Below are 23458 nucleotides of genomic sequence, written 5' to 3' on the forward strand. Positions count from 1 at the left end.
CTCTGCTTTACCCACAATCCCAAAGTAACTGTTAAGGGCAGTTTCCCTTTCCAAGCTTAATCTCTCAACTTTAAGGCTCATGATCTGAGGGTGTGGCACCTTCTTATGATTATCACCTCAACCAGTTCACTGTGGAGCTAACTTAAAATGACCTCCCAATGAAGGACTTGCATTGTCCCACACCACAAAGTGCCTTGGCTAAGGAAATTAACACTTGACTGCTCTTGTCTGAACCTTCTCCCACCATCCTCACTTCTTTTTCTAGGGAGTAATTTTTTATTTAAAAAAAATCTGTACATGTTAGAGTGTCTCTCACCACCTTCCTTAAATAATAACTCCTTAGACTAAAAATCTGTGTGCAGGGGAAGGGTCTTCTCTAACTTAGTACAATCACTACTATCACAGAGCCTTACAAGGAGCAAATGCTCAATTTATGGTGAGAATAAATGAGCCACTGAACAAAGAATATAATTTATTACAACTTATTTTATCTGCATTCTTGAAAAGGTTAAAGACAACCAGGTATGTATCTTTGGATTTTACAAAAACAAAAGTGAATGAATGCAGAAAACAAAAACTTGACATGCTTTGCTAACTCTTCCTCTATTTTAAGACTCCAATTACGTTGTGTGAGGTTCTTTCACACATTTCTGAGAAAATCTCTATTCTAAAGCTATACTTTCTTCTTCTTGAACCCAAAAAAGATTCAAGGATTTCAAAAATGTATTACAGAATACCAAAACTCTTATGCTTAAAGCTGGCGGCACCAATAAATGTGTGATCCATGTCGCTCATATACATAGATCCTAACTCTAAATAAACGTTCTATTAAAAGAAAAACACTTGAAAGATACTAATGTTTAACAGGAACACAAACAAGATATATGTTATGATCTCTCTACCCCTATCTTGGCTTCTACTTTAAAAGGTTGGCATCTTGCCACAAAAACAAAGTGAACAATCTGCCTTAATTCTCACATGGGTTGGGAGGAGTTGCTGAATGCGGCTCTAGAACGCCCTCTAAAAGCTGCGGCAGTAGTGCGACGCCTGGCTCTAACACTGGATCGGACTCGGGCTCTCTCTTCCTCATCTCTCAAAGCCTCTTCATAATGGGATGGGAAGTCACGGGGAGTGGTACCATTCACCTTGGCCAGAAACTCGAGGACTTTCATCTTGGTGGTTTCAGTGTAGGCTCTTGGACCCCACAGGAATTGATAGCGTGGGGGATGACTGTTGGGCACCCGCTTGTACTTCAGATATTTTTCCTTCACCAGATCTTGGGTGATGAACTTCCGGGGTTCCCCATAGATTACGTGCTCCTCTCCATCATAGGCTCCCAACATATTCATGAATTTCCAGATCTCTTCCTCGGTGGCAGAGTTGCCATTTAAGAAGATCACACCCAGGAGAGGCATCAGAAGCCCATTCCTGGGAAAGTCCCAATCATTGCTCAGGTTTCCATCATTGGTGAGGTTTAGCTTGCTGACGAGGGTGTAGGTGTGGCCACTAGGGTTGTCTTCCTTCAAATCAAGGCCAAAGACCAGCTCCAAGCGGTGAGAGGCTCTACTGAGGATCTCAGGGAAGTGATCCTTGTACTTTTCATCAACAAACTTCAGCATATCTGCCTTCATAATGGGCTCTCTCATTTTATACTTATGTAGCATGAAATGCATCAGCATTCCTGCTTCCCAGGCTACAGGATCTTTGACTGACTTCTCAGTGGATGTTGTGCCCTGGGAGGAACTTGCATTTTCCTCACCTTGGCTTTTGGCACCTTCATCAGATTCGGTGCATGACACAGCCGCAGCAGCAGTGGTGGTGGGTGAAGCTCCCTGAGGCTTCTGGGGGATGCTAGCAGCAGGGGAGCTTGCGGGAGTATCCCCCAAAACAGGAGAGGGGGGGCACTCCTCTTTCTCTGCTGCAGTGGCCTCAGCAGCCTTGAGACCCTGGGTCTCCTCTCGTGCCTTGCGGCGTTTCTCCCGAGCACGGAGCTTACTCTTATGACCCCGAGGCATGATGGCTGTGGTCAGGCAAAATAGGCAGGAGTGTGGGCAGAAGGGCAGGAGATGTGGGGCCTGAAGGAGAGAGAATGAGATTCTGTGAGCACTTGCAGTAGGGAGGTAACACCTTGGCTTTTAGAGAGCCATTTCTGCTGGTTTTTTTGAGGACACTGCTCTAAGAACCCACTAGGCTCTTGTTGCCAATCCTGCCTGGGACTGACTGGGTGACAGCAGAGGTTGGCAGTGTAGACTACCTCTGTGTTCAAGGGCCCTCTCAATTTATATACAGGATCTTCATATCTACTCTTGGAAGGGGCTGGGACCTCCTTCCTGTGCTGCTCTGAAGCTGACACTTCAAAGCTCTCTGGAATCCACCAAAGAAAAATGAGGCACTGCTTCAGCCCACCATCCTTGCCGGGGGCTGGGCGGGGTGGCAGTGCTGACAGTTCTGTGGAACTCTCTGTCCTGAGCTAGTTGGACCTCAATCTTCATTCAGAGTCCTCATCTCATCTATATCTAAGGTCTGGGAACCTCTCTTCTGCTAACTGGTGCTGCATCTTCAGACCAAAGCTGTCACCTCCCTTAGACCTAATGCAATGAAATAAAGAAGTCTCAGCCTGGCAACTCTTGGCGAAGGCCTTTGAGAGCTAAGTGCAGAGACAGGACTAACATCGTTGTTTTTCCTCTATTTGGGATGGTGGTTGGGGGCTTGGGGGAATGGTACCTTCAGTCCACATCCATACTTTCACTCCCAGAAGAGCCTAGGGCTCTGTTCTCTCTACACCTGAGGACCTTTACTCATAGTAAGGCCTACATCTGCCTGAGACCCAATAGAGGAAATGAGGGTGGCTGTATCTGGTCACATCGCCCAAATTCTCCAGAGGCTCAAAGCTGTGGCTGGCAGGTTGAAGCCCTGCGATGTGTAGTCCCACTCATGGTCCTCACTCAAGGTCTCCAGTTTGACTCCTGGGCGGACCTAAAATGCCTCCTACCCCTCCTGCTAACCCATCCGACTAAGACCTTCATTTCCGTTATTCCTGAAGAGGAATTTAGGGGCACTTCTGACATTTATGCTCAGGGCTTCCTAGGGATGACATACAGAGTGACTCTGAGGGATCCCCACTGATGAGGTGGGAGTTCCCTCAAGTCCTCTCTATGAGTCCTGGCACAACCTGGAAATCCTCTCTCTACTGACCTGAGGCCCTTTACATCAGATTAAGATTCTCATTGCCTCAGAGTCCCAAGATGAAAGAAAGTCTGAATCACATCCAGTCATCCCGTCCTCTATGGGGCTCCACTGTTCTGGGGTCGTCGTTCTCTTTAGTCTTCACTCAAGCAAAGTCTGAGCTCCTCTCTAAGCCCGCTTGATTCTTCCAACCTCAAACAAAAGCCTTCACCTCTCTGAGTACCCAGGGCTAGTCTTGAGGGGATGACACATCTGGTTACTTCTGCCTGGGGTTTCCCAGAGCTGAGAGGGGGTGGAACTTGGTGAAGCCCCACTCTCTAGGTCAATGCTCATCTCATTCCTCCTTCAGTGTCTTCTCTGTCTTGATCTAACGCCTATCCAGTCATACAAAGCCCCCCACTCCCAACTCCTTGAGGAAGAAGTGAAACTTTTCCCATCTGGCTACAACTGTCCATCATCTCCCAAGGATGAAAATCAGGAAGGAATTCCGTGTTTCTTTCACTGTTATGGGATAAGTGGTCCCCCCAGTTCTCAGGGTCTTCTTCTTGACTCCTGGAATTACCCGGGAATCCTCTAGCTGCTAACATAAGGCTGCCCCCTTTGATGAAGTTCCTCACTTCCCTGAGATGCTCTAGGAAGAAGTGAGTGAGACTCATCATATCACCATACCTGGATCTCCCAGGTCTCAGTGGGGATAGGGCTCTTTGTGTGTTACCTCTTTCTTGGAGGGGATCCCCTCACACTCCCTCAGTATCACCATCTTTTAGGAACTGGGCCTCCTCCCTGTACTAAATAAGGGCTTTCATGTTAAACCAAAGCCATTATGTACCTGAAACAGCCCCTGAAGGAAATGAGGGGCATCTCAACTTGAGAGTTCTAACCCTGGCTTCTCAGGAATGAACGCCAAGGTAAGACTGTGTGTTCCTGCCTGTTCTGGACTACATGGTTACCTCATTCCTCATACAGAAACTGTACCTTAACACCTGTCTTGGCATATGACTCCTATCTCTCTACTGAACTGGGGCAGCAAGGTCTTAAACCAAGGCCCTCCTCTCCCTAAGACCACGAAGGCAGAAGCCAGGGAGTACTTGAGCCTGCCAGCTCTGGCCTGGGATTCCCAGGGACAGCATCAGGCGCAGCTGTCTCACTTGTGTATTGAGTAGCCGCCATTTCCTCACTCAGTGTCTCCACCTACACTCGTCACTCTTTCTGGGACTCCACCCATGGACTGGTCCTGAGACCATGCCCTGTAGACAAAAGTTCTCATACTCCTTGGACCTAAGTTTACAGTCATAGTGGGCCACATCCCACCATGGCTGACTGGGGCCCGTGCGTGCCGACAGCAGGAGCGGGACTTTTTTTTTTTTTTTTTTTTGAGACGGAGTCTGGCTCTGTCGCCCAGGCTGGGGTGCAGTGGCGCAATCTCAGCTCACTGCAAGCTCCGCCTACCAGGTTCACGCCATTCTCCTGCCTCAGCCTCCCAAGTAGCTGGGACTACAGGCACCCGCCACCATGCCCCAATAATTTTTTGTATTTTTAGTAGAGACGGAGTTTCACCATGTTAGCCAGGATGGTCTTGATCTCCTGACCTCGTGATCCACCCGCCTCGGCCTCCCAAAGTGCTGGGATTACAGGCGTGAGTCACCACGCGCAGCCCAGGAGCGGGGCTTTTGGACCCCACTGTTCTGGAGTCTGTGACTCCCTCAGTTGTCACACAGGACTTTGTCCCTGATTCCTAGTAGGGTTTAGGACTCCTCCCTCTATTGACCTGAGTCTGTAAGACTTAGGCCAAAGCCCTCATCTCCCTGAGTCACTGAAGAGACAGTCAGGGTGCTACCCATCCGGTTACCTGAGGCCTCCCAGGACCAAATGGAGAAGCGGGACTTAGTGGGGCCCTCTTTGTTACGGGTGGGTGTGGTCTCTTCAATTTACACTCAGGGTCCTCACCTTGACTCCCAACCAGTCCTGAGAATTCACCCTCGGCTGACCGGACGCGGCACCCCTTACGCTCGCTCGGGTCCTCGCCTTCACAGCGGAAGTGAGGATGAGCCACATCCGGCAGCCCAGGGCCTCTGAGGGCTGACGGCAAGAGTCTCTGAGGACTGACGACAGAGGCAGGACGCTAGGACACTGTTCTAGCATCACTGGTCCCTTCGTCCCCACTAGGGTTCCTCACCTTAGTATCTAGCAGCCTGGGACAACTTCCACCTCTTGACCCAAATCCGCCAGGCAGACCCTGCGCCCTTACGCTCGCTCGCTCCCGCGCTCGCGTCCTCGCCTTCAAAGCGGAAGTCAGGATGAGCCACATCCGGCAGCCCGTGGCCTCAGGGCTGACGGAAGGGGTAGAACGCTACCGGACGTAACTGTTCTAGCGTTGCTGCTTCCTACGTCCCCACTAGGGGTCCTCACCCCTGCTCATCTAGCAGCCTGGGATGACTCCGCCTTCTGACCCAAATCCGCCAGCTTCCAAACAATACCCCCACCTCCCTCAGCCCCCAAGGTGGTAATCTTAGCGAGCCACACAGGCCATCCCTGCCTGGGCCTCACAGGTCTGACAGCAGCGGCAGGGCTCTGTGAAAGTCCCTTTTTGGGGAGAGGTCTTCTCATCAGCTGTCAGAGTCCTCATCTGACTCTGGTTTCCTCTCCGGGCAGAACTGAAGTGACTCCCTTCCGGCCCCATGCTCCCCATCCTCCCTGAGACCTTCCAGGCGGAAATGAGAGGCGTCTTAGGCCGATAGCTGTGTGTGATGCCTCAAAACAGGGGATGAATTCTGGGGACTCGTCTGCTGATGGAGTCCCCTCTTAACACTTAAGAGTCCTACGTTGATTCTTGTTAGGGTCTCGGCCTCTTCCTTCTGTAAAACTGAGGCTGCCCCAATTAGACGGAACCAGTCATGTCCCTGAGACTTTCCAGGCAGAAATCAGCCTGCCATCTCCGCCAAGGCTTCCTAGGGCTGACAGCAGAGGGGACTTTGTGAGGCCGTGTGGGTGCTATCCTTAGTTCACATTCAGTCCTCACCTTGACAAGTGAGCAAACCTGTAACTTACCCTTTGTTTACCTGAACCTGCTCCTCTCACATCAAGGTCCTGTTTTCTGAGAATTTCGAGTTGGAATTCTGGATGATCCTCATGATCACAGTCCTTTTGCAACCTGCAATAACAGATAGTAAGGAAAGGACTCCATAGAACCCCACAGTTTTGGCTGGGTCCTTCCATCAATCTTCTTTTATGCTCCTTGCCTTTACATGTATCAGAACCTGGGACTCCTCTGTCTACTGAACTGAGTTCACTCTCCTGAGGGGCTGGATGAACCCTTACATTTTGGAGTGGTTTCTCCCCACTATTCATTCATGAGTGTTCTCATGTTGGCTTCTGTTTCTTGATCAAACTCTTCCAGGGAAGTGTCACATCCCTGCAAAAATTTGACCAGTTTCCTCTTTGCAAACCTTGCAGAGAAGAGGTCCCTGTCCCAGAAGTGATGTGACACTAGGAAACTGAAACGGAAGGTGGAGAGCCTCAGACAGATGTTGTGCTCTAAGGGAAAAAAACATGCTGATCTATTTCTTCACTTCACCAACCAAAGGGTAGTTCTAAAAGATTTACTTTCTACAGAAAAGGTGCAGCCAGATGATTTTTGTAATCTTTTGATCTTTCGAAGCTATCTAATTTTGCTTCTGTCGGTGATCATATTGTCACCGAGTATTGTTTCTTTTTCTCTGTAACTCACGTCTGCCAATTATTGTGGTATTATTCTTGCTCTGGTTATGTATTTCAATCCAGTGTTTGGGGTACAGAGACCTCTTCTTTCCTACCTGAGACACACTTTGGGGTTGTAGAAGAAAATGAATTAAGCAATTCACAGTAAGCTTCAGTTTGGGAGGAGTGGAACAGTGTGAACTCTAGAGGAATTCAGACCAGCAGTCTAGTTCCAGCCTTATCACTTACTAGCTGTGTGAACTTGGGCACATTACCAAACTCTATGAGCCTCGGGCTCTGCATCTGTGAAATGGGCTTGATAAGCCTTGTCTTGTAAGACTGGTGGAATGTGGTCAAAGTGTGCAAAGCCCTGGTGTGCATTGAGACTTTAAACAATGCTTGTTATTACTGTGATTATTTCAAGTACAGAAGAAATCATCCACCCTGCTGATTTTTTTCAAGTCCAAGAGATAACAAAGAATATACAACTTTCTAACACATGGAACAACAAATCAGTCCAAAACGCAACTTACAAAGAAACTCTAAATAACTTTTCCGTATGAAATCATATTTTGAGTGTGGAGTTGTCTTTCTCATCTGAAAGCAACTCAAACCTTCTAGGGTTTGGTTCAAAGATCAACTCTGGCCTTTCATCCAAACCACTTATTTTCATTCATTTTACCACCATCAAAAATCTAGATCTCCCTTAGAATTTGCAAAAACACATGAAAGGAAAAAAATTCGTTTTAATGGAATGGGTTCTGGCTGCCCAGCTGATAGCAGAGTGTTAGCCCAGTGGCTTATGAGTTTCCAGTCTTAAAGGAGTATCACCTTTATTTCTCAGAAACACTCTGGGGACTACGTGCATAAAACACCCAGTTTGTGTACTGGATTCACTTCACTTGCACTGGGGCAAGAGCACCGGCCACTTTCAATCCCTGCTTCTAGGCAAAGATTCCCTCTGGTTTTTCCGCAATCTCAAGGTAACTGTTAAAGGCAATTTTTCATTCCAGTCTCCATCTCTGGAGTCTGAGATCCACCATTTGAGTGTGTGACCCCTGCTCAGTGCACCCCATCTAGGCACTAGGCCGGGACATAAAATTACCTCCTATTGCAGTATGGTCGGTTTCCCAAAGTCTCAATTACCTTGCTTAGGACATTTACACTAGATTCCACTGCTGGAAACACCCCCACCTTCTTTCTTATCCCCTCTTTTCACCTGTTTTTAGGTCTTAGGGAGTATCTCATCACCTTCATTATATGATAGCTGCTGTTGGATTCTAAAATTCTATGGGCAGGGATTGGGGGTTTTTTGTTGTTTGTTTGTTTTTTGGTTTTTTAGTTTATCCGGTACTAGCCAGGAGCCCTCCAAAGAACAGCTGCTCAATTAATATTTGGACGATTAAAGTGTAAGTGACCAGGAAGTCAAATGTATTGCTATTTAATTTCCCCCACATTCCTGAAAAAGCTAAGCCAATCCGGGTACATATACTTCAGTTTTACAAAGAAAAACTAAAAAGAACAAAACAAAGCAAGAATTGACCACATTTTACTTTTTTTTTTCTCTACTTCATGGTCCCACCAACTTTATTGCAAGGTAATTTCCTTTTCACAAATTTCATATTCCAATTCCATATTATCTTGTTCTAGATCACAGGAAAAGACTTACAAGATTTTTAAATTGTTTTACATAATGCAAAAATTCTCGCTCTTCAACCTGTTATATTTTAATAAATGAGTGATTCATGCCTTTCACAAACTTAGATTCTGAAACTAAATAAATCTACAATTTAAAAAAAGAACACTGAAAAGCAGGAAAAAGAAAAGATAAATCATTTTACATACAAATATGTTATATATAGTGTTCCCACCAACTCCCCTTTGGCCCTCCATTAATTAGAAGGTTAAGCGTTTTCTTAATCAAAAGTAAAGAATATACCTCAGACTTCACAAGGAGTGGGAGACACTGCTGGACACCACACTGAAACATGCCAGACCCAGTTGCAACACTATCTCTGGCTCTCTCTCCCTCATCTCTCCAAGTCTTCTCTGAATGGAGGGAAGACAATGGGGACACTGTCATTGACCTTGGCCCAGGCCTCCACATTCTTGAATAATCTAAGCAAACCAGGTATGTAACTTTTAAATTTATGAACAAAAAAAGACTGAACGGAGTAAGACAAACCATGAATAAAGCAACTTTTACTTTTCTTCTCATTCTATCTTCAGATTCTACCTATTTTACTGTGAAGTTATTATAAATTTCTAAGGATAACCTTACTCCCATGCCATGTTATTTTGCTCTGTATCGCAAAAATGATTTCAGGATTTTCTATTTGTATTTCAAAAACAAAATTCTTATTACTAAACCAACCTGATAAACAGCAATAAGTGTGTGATGCATGCCATTTCTAAACTTATATTCTGAATCTAAATAAACTTTCTATTTTAAGAAACATCACTAGAAAATACAACAAAGAGATAAATCAACAAGTTATTCATGCATCACAGGAACAGAGAAAGCAACAGGTCTTTCAACCACAAAATGAACAATTTGCCTTAGATCTCACATGGGGTGGGAAGAGCTGCTGGATGTGGCCCTGGAATACGTACTAGTCACGGCCGTAGTGCCACGCCTGGCTGCAACTCTGGGCCGGGCTCCGGTTCTCTCTTCTTCATCTCTCAAAGCCTCTTCATAAAGGAGTGGGAAGTTATTGGGGGTGGTGTCATTCACCTTGGCCAAAAACTCCAGGACTTTCATCTTGCTGGTTTCTGCATAAGCTCTTGGACCCCACAGGAATTGATAGCGTGGGGGATCACTGTTGGGCACCTGTTGGTATTCCAGATATTTTTCCTGCACCAGATCTTGGGTGATGAGCTTTCGGGGTTCCCCAAAGATAAGGTGCCTCTTTCCATCATAGATCCCCAACATATTCAGGAATTCCCAGATTTCCTCTTCACCAGCACAGTTGCCGTTTAAGAAGATCACACTCAGTAGAGGCATCAGAAGCCCGTTTCTCGGAAGGCTCCAGGCACCGCTCTGGTTTCCATCATTGGTGGGGCCTAGCATGCTGACAAGGATGTAGGAGTGAGTGGTGGGGTTGACCTCCTTCAAGGCAAGGCCAAAGACCAGCTCTGTGCGCTGAGAGACTTTCCTGAAGATCTCAGGGAAGTGCTCCTTGTACTTTTTGCTGATGATCTTCAGCATTTCTGCCTTTGTAGTGGGCTCTTTCATTTTATACTTGTACAGCAGGAACTGCACCAACATCTTTGTCTTCCTGGTTAGAGGATCTTTGAGTGATCTCTCAGTGGATGTTGAGGCCTGGGAGGAACTTGCATTTTCCTCATCTTGGCTCTCTTCACCTTCATCAGGTCCAGTGCCTGACATAGCTGCAGCAGCAGGGGTGGTGCGTGGCTCTCTCTGAGGCTTCTGGGGAATGCCCAAAGCAAGGGAGCTGGAGGGAGTATCCCCCAAAACAGATGAGGAAGAGGAAGGAGACTCTTCTTTCTCTGCTGCAGTAGCCTGACCAACCTTGAGATCCTGGGTCTGAGCACGGGTCCGCTGGCGTTTCTCACGGGCACGAAGCTTACTCTTCTGACCCCGAGGCATGCTGGCTGTGGTTAGGCACAGCAGGCAGGAGTGTAGGCAGAAGGGCAGGTGATGTGGTTCCTGGAGAAAAGCGAATGAAATCCTGAGAACACCTTCAGCAGGCAGATACTACCTTGGCTTTTCAGAAGCCGCCTCTGCAGGATTCCTTGAGAACACTGCTCTAAGTATTCACTGGGCTATTGTTCTTAGTCATTCTGTCCCCTGAGAACTCAGCTGAGGAAGTTACAATGTGCCTTAGGCTGCAGCTTGCCAACCCTGCCTGGGGGCTGACTGGGTGACAACAAGCCTTGCAGTTGGGATCTCTGTGTTCAAGCTTGGAGAGGATCCACTCTGATTACCTTTAAAATTATCATGTCAGCTCTTGGCAGGGCCTGAGCCTCCCTCTCTTGGTGTTGTGAAATTGACTCTTTAGTTTTCTGGGACCCAAATGAACGAAGTCCAGGGGCCCCTCAACCCACCACCCCTGCCTAGAAGCATTTAGTACTCTCTCTTTAGGTCCCAGATTTGCACTCAAGACCCTCATCTGGACTCCATGCAAGGTTGTGGACTGTCTCTTCTGCTGACTGATAACTGCGACTTCAGAACAAGAATTTCACCTTTTCTAGTTCTGATATAAAATGTGATGGGCATCTAAGAAAAAAAAATTGATAATCTGGACTTTGCTAAATTAAAACTTCTGCTCTGCTAAGGATACCACAAAGAGAATAAGATAACTCCCAGGTTGGGAAAAAATTATTTTCAAAAGACATATCTTATAAGGGACTGTTAACCAAAACATACAAAAATTTCTTAAAACTGAACAATAAGAACTGACCAACCCTATGAAAAATGGGCAAAAGATCTAAGCAGGCACCTCAACAAATAATATATATGGAAGGCAATACATACATGAAATGATGGTCAACATCACAGGTCATTAGAGACTTGCAAATTAAAACAATAATGTGATACCACTACATACCTATAAGAATGGTCAAAATCAAAAACACTGATAACCCCAAATACGGATGAGGATGTGGAGCAACAGGAGCACACTGTCATTGCTGGTGGACATGCAAAATGGTATAGCCACTTTGGAAGACAGTTTGTAAGTTTCTTACAAAGCTATGCATACTCTTATCATATGATCCAGCAAGTGTGCTCCTTGTTATTTAGCCAAATGAGTTGAAAACAGTATGCCCACAAAAAAAAAAAAAAAAAAAAAAAAAAACCTGCACACAAACGTTTATAGTAGCTTTATTCATAATTGCCCAAATTGGGAAGCAACCAATATGTCCTTCAGAAGGAGAGTGGGTAAATTAATAGAATAAAGTATTATTCAGCACTAAAAGGGAATGAACTATCACGCCACAAAGAGACATGGATGAAACTTAGATACATATCACAGAGTGAAAGAAGCCAATTTGAAAAGTCTATACATTGCATAATTCCATCTATATGACATTCTGGAAAAGGCAAAAGTATGGAAACAGTACAAAGTTCAGTGGTTTCCAAGAGTTGGGGAGAGTGAGAGATAAATAGATCAGGCACAGAGAACTTTTAAGGCAGTAAAACAATTCTGGATGATGCTATGGTGGTAAACATATGTCATGTTACATTTTTAAATATTAAAACCCACAGAATGTGCAGCATCAGGAATGAATCCTAAACTACAGACATCGGGCATTGGGTGATAATGACGTGTCCATGTATTCTCAATTGTAACAAATGTATCACCCTGGCTTGGGAGATTGATATGAGGGAAGCTGTGTCTGTGGGAGGACAGGATGCCCATGGGACTCTGTGCTTTCTGCTCAGTTTTGCTGTGAACGTAAAACTATTCTAAAAAAGAAGGTCAATTATTTTTTAAAAATTAAAAAAGTGGTGGTGAATCCTCAACCTTACATGCTGCTCTGGCAATTTAAGATTTATGCAGGGGGGTGGACTCTGTTGTCCTCTCTATTCGGAGGTGAGCAGTCCCCTCAGTTCTCACTCGGTTTCCTTGATTTGGCTCCTGGCAGATCCTGGGGCTCCCCTCTTTTTTGACCTGAAGACCTCTCCGTTTAAAAGGCCTGCACCTCCCTGAGATCTGATAGGAGGAAGAGGGTGGCCTTATCTGGCCACAACTGACCGTGGTCTCCCAAGAGTGGCAGCTGTGGTAGACAGGTTGAGGTCTTATGATGGATTGTCCTACCAGGTCCTAACTCAGGATCCTAAATATGACTCACAGGAAGGCTTAATATTCTTCCCTTTGCTGAGCTGGGATTGCCCACCTCAGAACCAGACCTTCACTTCTCTGTTACTACTGAGGATATGAGGATGCCTCTGTCTGACATTCATGCCTGAATCTCTCAGAGATGACGATAGAGAGGATTCTGTGGAGTCCCCACTCATAGGGGTTTGGTGGTTTGTGCACTCTTCAGGGTACTCACTTTACTCCTGGCACACATTAGGAATCCTTCCTCTATGGACCTGAGTCAGCCAGCCTCAGATCATGGTCTTTACCTTCTTAAGAACTCCGGAGTAGAAATCAGGTTCAGCCCCGTGCTGTCAAGACTATTTGGGTGAGTGCTTCCCTCATTCTTCATTCAGGGTCCTCAGCTTGGTATGTGTCAGAGAATGGGACTCCTCCCTCTACCGACCTGAGATGCAGGAACTCATAGGTCCCTGAGAACCTTGAAGAATAAGTGAGGAGATGCTCAGGCTAAGAACTCTGTCTGGCATGTTCTGCTCAGTCCCCCTATATGAAGGTCTTTTTTTTTTTTTTTTTTTTTTTTTTTGAGACAGAGTCTGGCTCTGCCGCCCAGGCTGGAGTGCAGTGGCCGGATCTCAGCTCACTGCAAGCTCCGCCCCCCAGGTTCCCGCCATTCTCCTGCCTCAGCCTCCCGAGTAGCTGGGACTACAGGCGCCCACCACCTCGCCCGGCTAATTTTTTGTATTTTTTAGTAGAGACGGGGTTTCACCGTGTCAGCCAGGATGGTCTCGATCTCCTGACCTCGTGATCCGCCCGTCTCGGCCTCCCAAAGTGCTGGGATTACAGGCTTGAGCCACCGCGCCCGGCATGAAGGTCTTTATCTTAGCTCTTGTCCCTTAATTAATGACTTCCTGGGAAATGCCACATCCCTAAAAACTCTTGACCAGTTTCCCTACAATAAATCTTGCAGACAATGCATCCCTGTCCCAGGAGTGATGTAATATAGGGAAGCTGTAACACAAGGCAGAAGCCCAGGATTAAAAGTCATACCGTCAGAGGAAAGAAAAGCAAACAAACAAACAAAAAAAACATGTTGATCTATTTCTTCTCTTTACCACCCTCTTATGTATTTCTCTTGGAAAAGATTTAACTTCCTATAAAAAGGGGAACTGTTCAGAATGACAGAATGTGAGCCCATGATCTTTTGAGTTTATCTGACTTTGCATATGTAGTCAGATTGTCACCAAATATTATCTTTCTCTCCTTAATTCACACCCCTCAACCATTTTGGTAATTTCCTTGCTCTGGTTATGTATTTCAGTCCAGCAAATTGGGCACAGAATCTTTTTATCACTTGATATACATTTGGGAGTAGTGAGAAGAAAAGTGAATAAGGGGACACAGTCAGTCTCAGGTTGGGAGGCATGGAACAGAGTGTGCTTTACACTAATTCAGACTAGGGGTCTTGTCCCAGTCCTGTCACTTACCAGCCATGTGAAATTGGACACATTAATAGACCGTGGGCATCAGGCTTTTTATCTGTGAAGTGGATTTGATAAGTTCTGTTTTGTAGGACCAGTAAAATGTATACAATGTATGTAAAGTGCTTGAGATGTATTGAGACATAAAATAGTGCCAGTTCTTATTATGATTAATTTGTACCCTGACATTGCAATCTACTACACTGGGACTTATTTTTCAGTGCAGGAGATGTCAGAGATTATACCATATTCTAGGACAAAGAAAGCCCTATCAGACAAAGTGCTACCTAGAAAGGAAAACTAAATAATATTTCCTCATTACTTGATAGATCATTCAGTATTAGTATGAGGTAGACTTCCTCAGTAGATGCAACACAAATTCTAAAATGAGTTTCAAGAACCAAAAACTTCCTTCTCTCTCAGCTATCCTTCCATCTAAACCACTTTTATTTTGATTCATTTAACCACCTCTCAAAATCTAGACCTTGCCTAGAGTTTGCCAAATTACACACGAGGTAACCTAATTGAATGTGCTTTTAATGGAACAGGCTCTGGATCCCCCAGCCCAGGGCAAAGAGCACCAGCATAGTGGCTTCTGGTCCTCCCACCTCCCTTGAGGGTATTACCCTTATTTCTCAGAAACTGGCTGGAGATGATGTGTACAAAACACCTAGTGTGTGCTGTGTTTATTTGTACTGGGAGAAGAGCACAGGACACATTCTTACCCCAGGTTCTCCCTGGTTTATCCATGATCCCAAAGTAACTGTTAAGAACTGTTTCCTATTCCAAGCTTTGTCTTGCACCTCTGAGAGGCAACTTCTGAGAGCCTGGCCCCTGCTCACCATTCCCACAGCCTCATCCAGCCCACCATGGAGCCTCACTTAGATGAACTCCCATTGAGGGACCTGCATTTTCTTAGGCCCAACACCGCCTTGATTAGATAATTCATACTTGACTGTTCTCATGTGGAACTACCTCCCTCCCTTCTTATCATGTATCCTTTTGGTCTTAGAGCGAATATCACCATTTTCCTTAGATGATAGCTGCTTCTCGACCTTATAATTTTAAGGTCAGTTGCCAGGTTTTCTTTTTCTTAGCCCTCCCAGTACTAGCATGGATCCTTCCAAGAGCAGATGCTCAATTAACACTTGGAGAATGAGTGTGTCAGCATGAGGTCTAATTTATTATGATTTAATTCTACATTCTTAAATAAGCCAGACATATATGGTTATTTTTCTTTCATTTTCTTAAAACACAGAGTAAAAGCATTTAGGAAACCAAATATTGACCATCTTACACTCTTTCTCTATTTCTTAATCCCACACATTTTACTGCTGACTTTTTTAAAAAAAACATTTTCAAGGAAATGCTTATTCTAATTCCAAGTTATCTTGCACCAGATCACTAAATAAGATATAACTTTTCTCAATCTGCTTTACGAAACAGCAAAGTTTTTACTCTTAAACAACAAATATGACCAATATCTATCCTAAATTTAGATTACAATGATAAATAAAAGGAAAATTTGAAAAGTATGCCCCAAAATACAGATAAATCTTCAAATTATCCATTTAGAACAGAAACAAAAAGGTATTATACAGTGTGTTCCCTCCAGTAACACCCAGTCCTTCACTCCTTGGAACAGTGACTGCCCTCTTTAACTACAAAATGAAAAATTTGCTTCAACTTCACTAGGCGTGGGAAGAGCTGCTAGCCTTGACCTTGGAACATTTTCTGCCCATGGCACTACTGCCATCATTGAACGTAGCTGCAGCTTGGACTCTTTCTTCCTCATCTCTCAAAGCCTCTTCATACCAGAACTGGAACGCACTGGGGACAGTCTGATTGACCTTGGCCCAAAACTCCAGTACCTTCATCTTGCTGGTTTCAGCATGGGCTCTTGGACCCCACAGGAATTCATAGCGTGCAGGATCACTGTTGGGCACTTGTCGGTACTCCAGGTATTTCAGCTTCACCAAATCTTGGGTGATGAGCTTTCTGGGCTCCCCAAATATGAAGTGTTTCTTCCCATCATATATTCTCATCTTATTCAGGAATTCCCAGATCTTCTCCTCAGTGGCACAGTTGCCCTTCATGAAGATCACGCCCAGGAGATTCAGCAGGAGACCTGTCTTGGGAAACCCCCTCCCACGAGTCACTGTCCCATTGTTGGGGAGATCCATTTTGCTGACAAGGACATAAGAGTCCTTGGTAGAATCAACTTTCTTTAAATCAACACCAAATACCACCTCCATGTTAAAAGAGGCTTTTTTAAGAATCTCAGGGAAGTGATTCTCATGCCTTTTTTGGACAATTTTTAGCATATCTGCTTTCATAATGGGCTTTTTCATTTTGTACATTTCCATCAGGAATTGCACCAACATATTTGTCTTAATGGTTAGAGGGTCTGTGCGAGACCGCACAGTGGAGGATAGACCCTGAGAGAAGCTTTGCTTTTTCTCAATTTTACTGTTGACTCCCTTGTATGACTTTTTGTGATAAGCATCTACAGATGTAGTGGTGGATAGCGCTCTCTGAGGCTTCTTGAGAACACTATCTGACCTACCAGCAGACTTTTTCTGGATAGTAGCCCCCAAAATAAGAGGAGATGAAAAAGATACTTTTTTCTTCTGAGTTGCAGTCATCTGAGCACCCTGGTGACCCTGGATCTGACTCCAGGTCCGCTGGCATTTCTCACGTGCACGGAGCGTACTCTTCTGACCCCGAGGCATGATGGCTGTGATCAGGAACAGCAGGCAGGAGTGTCAGCAGAAGAGCAGGTGACACAGGCACCTGGAGGAGAGAGAGAAAGAGAGGTATGAGAGCCTTCAGCAGAGAGGTACCACTTTGGATTTAAAAGAAGACCGCCTCTGCAGTTTTCTGTGAGAGCACTGCTCTAGAAACCCAGAGGGCTTCTGTTCTGATCAGTTTGTCCTCTGAGAACCCTGGGAAGGTAATTAAAGTGTGCCTTAGGCCACAGCCTGCCAGCCCTGTTCTGTGTATACTGGGACTGAGACCGGCCATGACATGTCTAGTCCTTGTGGATTTCCTTTTACTCTGGGGTAGGAGGTTTCTCTCACATTCAGGACCATCATAAAAACTGTCAGGGCTGGGTCCCCTCCCCTGTGCTGCACTAAATTTGACACCTCCAACAAATGTCCTCATCTCCTTGGGACCACCTAAGAGGAGGTGAAGGAATGTCTCAGCCTCACCACCCCTGACAGGAGGAACTAGGTGCTAAGAGCACTGTGGAGACCTACCCTTTCCTGGGCTTATTGGGGTTCTGATACCTCATTCATAGTCCTCATCTTATCTCTAGATAGGACCTAGGACAGCTGCCTCTGCTGATCTGATGCCCCTCACTTTAGATAAAGGCCCTCAGCAACCTAATGCCATTAAAAGAAGGTGAGTTCACATACACCTGACCTCCATGCCCAGCCCCCTCAGGGCTGCAAGTGGGGAGTGGGGGACTCTTTGTTGTCTCTTCTTTATATGGGAAGAGTGATATCACTAGTCCTCATTCAGGGTCCTCACTGTGACCCCTGTAAGGCTCTGGGCCTCCTCCCTCTTCCGTCTGCAGAACTGGGGCATGTAATTAGTTCAACCTTTCTGGCACTCCCTAGGCAGTAAGGGGGGCTGATGTTATTCCAAGGCTTCCCGGAGCTGAGAGAAGAAGCATAATTTGTGGGACTCTACTTTTTAGAGACAGTGTTCCCTTTAGCTTTCGCTCAGGTCTCTGATCTTGACTCCTAGTAGGATGTGGGACACTTCCCTCCATTAACCTAAGTCCTCCAGCCTCAAAACAAGGACCTAGACAGGGAAGTCAGACACCCCTCCCCTACGAATACCTTTGCCTGGAACTTGCAAAATGAGTGCAGGGACGTTGTTTGTGTTGACACCTCTATTGCAGAGAGATTCCTTCATTAGCACTCAGGGCCCTCACCTTGACTCCAGTTAGGACCCAAGTCTCTCTTCCACCTGCTGAACTGGCCCTACTTTCTTAGACCAAGGCCCTTCCCTCCCTAAGACTTTCCAGGCAGACATCTGTCAGACAGCTTTCAAGGTATTCCCAGGGAAGACTTCAGGGGCAGGACTTAGTGTGGCCCTCTTTGTTATAGGTTGGGGGATGGTGGTCCCTTTCGTCCACATTCAGGGTCTTGACCTTGACTCCAGAACAGTCCAAGGAATTCACCCTCTGCCGAAGGGATACCGTGCCCCTCAACTCCAGATCCTCCCCTTCAAAGCACTTCCGAGGAGGTGAGGACGAGCTTTATCTGTTCACAGCTTCCTGGGGTCTGATGACTGACAACAGGGGTGGAACTCTATGGGACTTCACTGTTTTGGAGTCGCCAGTCCCTAGATTCTCATTCAGGGTCTTCACCTTGGTATCTTATCACAGCCTGAAATTTCTCCCTCTACTGACCTGAGTTCGCTAACCTCCAAACAAAACCCTCATCTCCCTGAATACTTCCCTCCCTGGATGGGGAAGTCAGGGCCCCCGGTTATGACTACCCCTATCTGGAGCCTTCTAAACTGGCTAGCAGCAGTGAGAACCTGTCTGGAAAAAAATAAAAATAAATAAAAAAGACAAGGACCACTGGTGCTAACCAGGGGAATGCTAACCAGTAGGGCTGCTGCTGCTCTCTGTTGACGCCCCTCCTGGGAAGAGATCCCGTCCTTTAGCACTCGGAGACTTCACCTTGGCTCCAGTCAGGGTCCAGGTCCTCTCCAACCGAATAACTGGGGCTGCTCCCTTAGTGAAAGGCCCTCCCTCTGGGAGCCTTTCCAGACAGAACTCAACCAGGACCTCCCACGGTCAACCACAAGGGGGAGACGTTGTGGGTCCCCCTTTGTAATGGGCAGGGAGTAGTCCCTTCAGTCCCTGCTCAGGGTTCTTACCTTTACTCCAGATTAGTACTAAGAATTCACGCTAGGCTTCGGACCCGACTGAAGCTATTGCACCTGTCAGGCCAACAGCCTCACTTTCAAAGCGGAAGTGAGGATGAACCACGTCCCGCTCGGGGTCTCCGATGGCTGCCAGCAGGGGGTGAGACGCTGGGACCCCGCTGTTCTGGAGTCAGTGGTCCCTAGGTCCTTATTCAGGGTTCTCATCTTGATACTAAGTGGAGCAGAGTAACACCTCTGCCGAGTGAAGTCCGCCAACCTCCAAAATCCTCCCCTCCCATAGTCCCTAGAGGGGAAGTCTAGGCATGTTATCGGGCCATGTCCTGGGCTTCAAAGACCTGAAAACACGGTTAGGGATTTTGGTGGGCCCCTCTTTTGGAGAGAGGTTCCCTGGTTAGCACCAGTGGGCCTCATTTTTTTTTTTTTTCTTTTGAGACAGCGCCTCACTCTGTCTTCCAGGCTGGAGTGCAGCCGCGCGATCTTGGCTTACCACAACCTCCGTCTCCCAGTCCTCGAACTCCTGTGCTCAAGCGATGCGGTTGTCTTCGCCCTCCCAAAATGTTGGGATTACAAGCGTGAGCCAGAGCCCTGCCTTAAAAAAAAAAAAAGTGTCTATTTATTTATTTATGTATGTATTTATTTTGAGACGGAGTCTCGCTCTGTCACTCAGGCGGGAGCGCAGTGGCGCAATTTCCGTTCACTGCAACCTCCGCCTCCCAGTGATTCTCCTGCCTCCACCTCACCAATAGCTGGGACTACAGGCGCCCGCCACCACGCCCAGGTAATTTGAGACAGTGTCTCTCTCTGTCGCCCAGGCCAAAGCGCAGTGGCGTGATCTCGGCTTCTAGCCGAGGAGCGCTAGGATCTCGACTTAAGCGCTAGGATCCTCCTTAAGCCCTAGGATCTCGACTTAAGCGCTAGGATCCTCCTGAAGCGCTAGGATCTCGACTCCTAGCGCTTAAGCAATCCTCCCACCTCAACCTCCCGGGTGACTGGGACTACAGGGGTGCTCCACTGCTGCCTGGCTAATTTTTTTTTTTTTCAGAGACAGGTTTTTGCCATGCTGTCCTGGCTGGTTTCGAACTCCTGGGCTCAAACAGTTCACTCGCCTCGACCTCCCAATGTGCTGGGATTACAGGCGTGAGAAACCGCACGGGCTTGGTCTTCATGTTGACTCTAGTTAGGGCCAAGACACCTCTGAAGAACTGAGGCTGCCCTGTTAGACAGAGCCTTCCCCTCCCTGAGACCTTCCAGGCTGAAATGAGAGGCAAGCCAGTTTTATAGCTCTGCCTGTTTTCCAGGGTTAAAAACATGGATTGGGCTCCGTGAAGTCTCCTCATTTGTGGGTTTAGTTTTCCCTTTTTTACTCACTCAAGAACCTCACTTCGCTGCTGGCCAGTCCTGGGACTCCACCTTCCGTTCCATGAATCCTGCTCAGATCAAGGTCCTCTGAGATCTAGGCTGAAGCTTCGATGAGCCACATTAGGCCAGGGATGTTTGGGTCCTGTGAGAGCAGACAGCGGAGTCAGGTTTCTATGGGACATCACTGTTCTGGCTCCTCCTTGTTCTTCATTCAAGGTCCTCCCTGATATCTGCCAGACCCTGGATCCTCCCTCTGGTTAACTGAGGTCATCTTAGGTCAAAACTCTCACTTCGCTGAGAACTCTGAAGGGTAAAAGAGAGGCTGCTCAGTCTGACTGTACTGCCTGGGGCATTCTAGGCCTGATAACAGGTTTGGGTAGATCGAGGAAGGCCCCGTTATCTTTTGGTGTGGTTGTCTTTCCACTATTTATTTATGTGTGTCCTCCTTATTTTCTCTTGCCTCTCTGAATGAAGGCTTCCTGGGAAATGCCACATCCCTGCAAACTCTTGGACGATGTTCCTACTGCAAACCTTGCAAGTCTGTGCCCCAGGGCTAATGTGAGGTAAAGAAACTATAACACAAAGCAGGGAGTCCAGGGTAGTTGGTGGGTTGTCAGAGAAATATGATGCTGATTTACTCTTTTCAATAGCCAGCAATAGCCTCTTATGTGACTTCTGTTTTAATTGATTTACTTCTTAAGGGGAAGGAGCTGTTCAGGATGATTGTGTGGTCCCTGATTTTGAGGTTATCTGACTGTGCATATGTAGATGATCATATTGTCACTGAATAATATCTCTTTCTCCTCTTTATTCATAGCTTTCATTTATTTTGATATTCTTTATTGCTTTGGCTATGTATTCCAATCCAATTCTTTGGGCACAGAATCCTTCTTTTTAACCCATGAGATATATTTGGAAGTATTGAGAAGAAAAGTGAATTAAGGAACACAAAGTCTGCTCCAGGCAGAGAGGAATAGAATGAAGAGTGTGGGCTCTAGAAGAATTCAGAACAAGAGTCTAGTCCCAGCCCTGTCACTTATTCACCCTGTGAATTTGAGCATATTACCAAACTCCAAACAAAGAAATTATAATCAAACAAAATGCTGCTTAGCAAGGACAATTATACAATTTATAAAGTGTTTGTGGCAGAGCCTTCCCCAATTGGATACAACTCAACTCTCAAAATTTTTGTCAATGACCAATATTTTTTTCTAACTCCTAGACACCCTTCTATGTTAACCACCCCTGTTTTGATTTTTATTATTTATTTATTTTTTGAGATGGAGGCTCAGTCTGTCACCCAGGCTGGAGTGCAGAGGCACTATCTCAGGTCACTGCAACCTCCGCCTCTGGGCTCAAGTGATTCTCCTGCTTCAGCCTCCCTAGTAGCTGGGATTACAGGTGTCCACCACCACGCCCAGCTAATTTTTGTATTTTTAGTAGAGACAGGGTTTCACCATGTTGACCAGACTGGTCATGAACTCCTGATCTCAAGAGATCCACCTGCCTTGCCTCCCAAAGTGCTGGGATTACAGGCATGAGCCACCATGCCTGGCCACACCCCTGTTGAATGTCCTTTTAATAGAGCGGGCTCTTGATTCTCCAACCCAGGACAAAGAGTGCCAGCACAGTGGCTTCTGGGCATCTTACCTCCCCTGAAGCTGTCATCTTCCTTATTTCTCAGAAACTCACTAGAGATGATGTATGTAGAACACCTAAGTTGTGCACTGTATTAGACTGTGCTGGGATAGGGACATAGAACACTTTTCACATCTGTCCTAGGTAGGGGTTCTCTCTGGTTTTCCCACAACAGGAAAGTAAATGTTAGGGACAGTTTCCCATTCCAGGCTTAGTCTCTCAACACTGAAATGCACCAACTGCATAAAGCACTTAGGTTTGTGCACTGTGACTGTGTTCTCCTGCACTGGGACAAGAGCACAGGACACATTCCATCCCTGCCCCAGGTTCAGATTCTCTCTGGTTTATCCACGAGCACAGAATAGCTGTTAAGAACTACTTCCCATTCCAGGCTTTGTCTCACACCTCTGAGAGGCACCATCTGAGGGTCTGGCCCCTCCCACAGCCTCATCTAGCCCACTACGTAGTTTCCGTTAAAATTACCTCCCACTGGGGGATTTGAGGTTTCCTAACACGCCAAACTGCCTTGCCTCAGGGCGTTTACACTTGATTGCTCTCATCTCAAACCTCCTCTGTTCCTCATTCCTCCTTTGTACTTGTTCTTTAAGTCTTAGAGAGTACCTCATCATCATTTTTTTTTTTTAAGACAGCTGCTCCTAGACTCTAAAATTAAATGAACAAGAAATTGATTTGTTTTGGGGAAAACATTCCCAGTACTAACATGAAGACTTCCAAAGAGCTGATGCTCAATTAATGATTAAGGAATAAATAAGAGAGTGAGTATGAAGTCCAATAAATTTGGATTTCATCTCTCCTACATTCTTTAATAATCTAAGAAAATCCAGATACATAACTCTTAATTTTATAAGAAGAAAGACTAAAAGGAATTAGGCAAACCAAGAATAGACAACCTTTTAAAACAATTTTTTTTGATCTCAACAATTTTTAATACAGTGTTCAATCACATTTCCAAGATAATCACTACTCAAGAAGAATCACTATTTGTATGACATTTCTCCAAAGCAGACATAAAAATGTCCAATAGCTATACAAAGATATGCTCAACATCACTAACCATCAGGGAAATGCAAATCAAAACCACAGTGAGATATCGCCTCATACAAGTTAGGAAGGCTATTATAAAAAAAATAAAATAGGACGAGCGCGGTGGCTCAAGCCTGTAATCCCAGCACTTAGGGAGGCCGAGATGGGCGGATCACGAGGTCAGGAGATCGAGACCGTCCTGGCTAACACGGTGAAACTCCGTCTCTACTAAAAAATACAAAAAAGTAGCCAGGCGAGGTGGCGGGCATCTGTAGTCCCAGCTACTCGGCAGGCTGAGGCAGGAGAATGGGGTAAACCCGGGAGGCGGAGCTTGCAGTGAGCTGAGATCGGCCACTGCACTCC

General features: G+C 46.1%; 3 protein-coding genes across 4 annotated transcripts; all 3 read right to left on the reverse strand.

The window, feature by feature from the left end:
* Positions 1-466: 466 nt before the first annotated feature.
* On the reverse strand, positions 467-8893 carry MAGEB1 (MAGE family member B1). 2 transcript variants are annotated; one of them, XM_003917535.3, is made up of 3 exons: positions 8822-8893; positions 6235-6337; positions 467-2075 (listed from the first exon to the last, which is right to left on the reverse strand). In XM_003917535.3, the coding sequence occupies exon 3, from the start codon at positions 2013-2015 to the stop codon at positions 975-977; it is 1041 nt and encodes a 346-aa protein (XP_003917584.1). In that variant the 5' UTR covers positions 2016-2075; positions 6235-6337; positions 8822-8893; the 3' UTR covers positions 467-974. The 2 variants fall into 2 exon arrangements, with proteins under 2 accessions (XP_003917584.1, XP_009195629.2); XM_009197365.3 differs by having other exon boundaries at positions 5363-6337; positions 8822-8877.
* On the reverse strand, positions 8430-11666 carry LOC101020928 (melanoma-associated antigen B4). Its single transcript, XM_009197367.3, has one exon. The coding sequence runs from the start codon at positions 10490-10492 to the stop codon at positions 9449-9451; it is 1044 nt and encodes a 347-aa protein (XP_009195631.1). The 5' UTR covers positions 10493-11666; the 3' UTR covers positions 8430-9448.
* A 2201-nt stretch (positions 11667-13867) lies between these two features.
* MAGEB3 (MAGE family member B3) lies at positions 13868-19552 on the reverse strand. The gene has a single exon (XM_021933126.1). The coding sequence runs from the start codon at positions 16876-16878 to the stop codon at positions 15838-15840; it is 1041 nt and encodes a 346-aa protein (XP_021788818.1). The 5' UTR covers positions 16879-19552; the 3' UTR covers positions 13868-15837.
* Between the last annotated feature and the right edge of the window lie 3906 nt (positions 19553-23458).

This window comes from Papio anubis, chromosome X, assembly GCF_008728515.1.
Source record: "Papio anubis isolate 15944 chromosome X, Panubis1.0, whole genome shotgun sequence".
In the NCBI taxonomy this organism is placed as follows: Eukaryota; Metazoa; Chordata; class Mammalia; order Primates; family Cercopithecidae; genus Papio; species Papio anubis.

Bases quoted from the DNA above. Each gene is read 5' to 3' on its own strand.
- MAGEB1 (XM_009197365.3), bottom strand. From the start codon at position 5,494: ATGTGGCTCATCCTGACTTCCGCTTTGAAGGCGAGGACGCGAGCGCGG. The intron at 2,076-5,362 runs GTGAGGAACCCT...TCTCTCCTTCAG, and splicing joins CCAGGCTGCTAGATACTAAG to GCCCCACATCTCCTGCCCTT.
- LOC101020928 (XM_009197367.3), bottom strand. From the start codon at position 10,492: ATGCCTCGGGGTCAGAAGAGTAAGCTTCGTGCCCGTGAGAAACGCCAG.
- MAGEB3 (XM_021933126.1), bottom strand. From the start codon at position 16,878: ATGCCTCGGGGTCAGAAGAGTACGCTCCGTGCACGTGAGAAATGCCAG.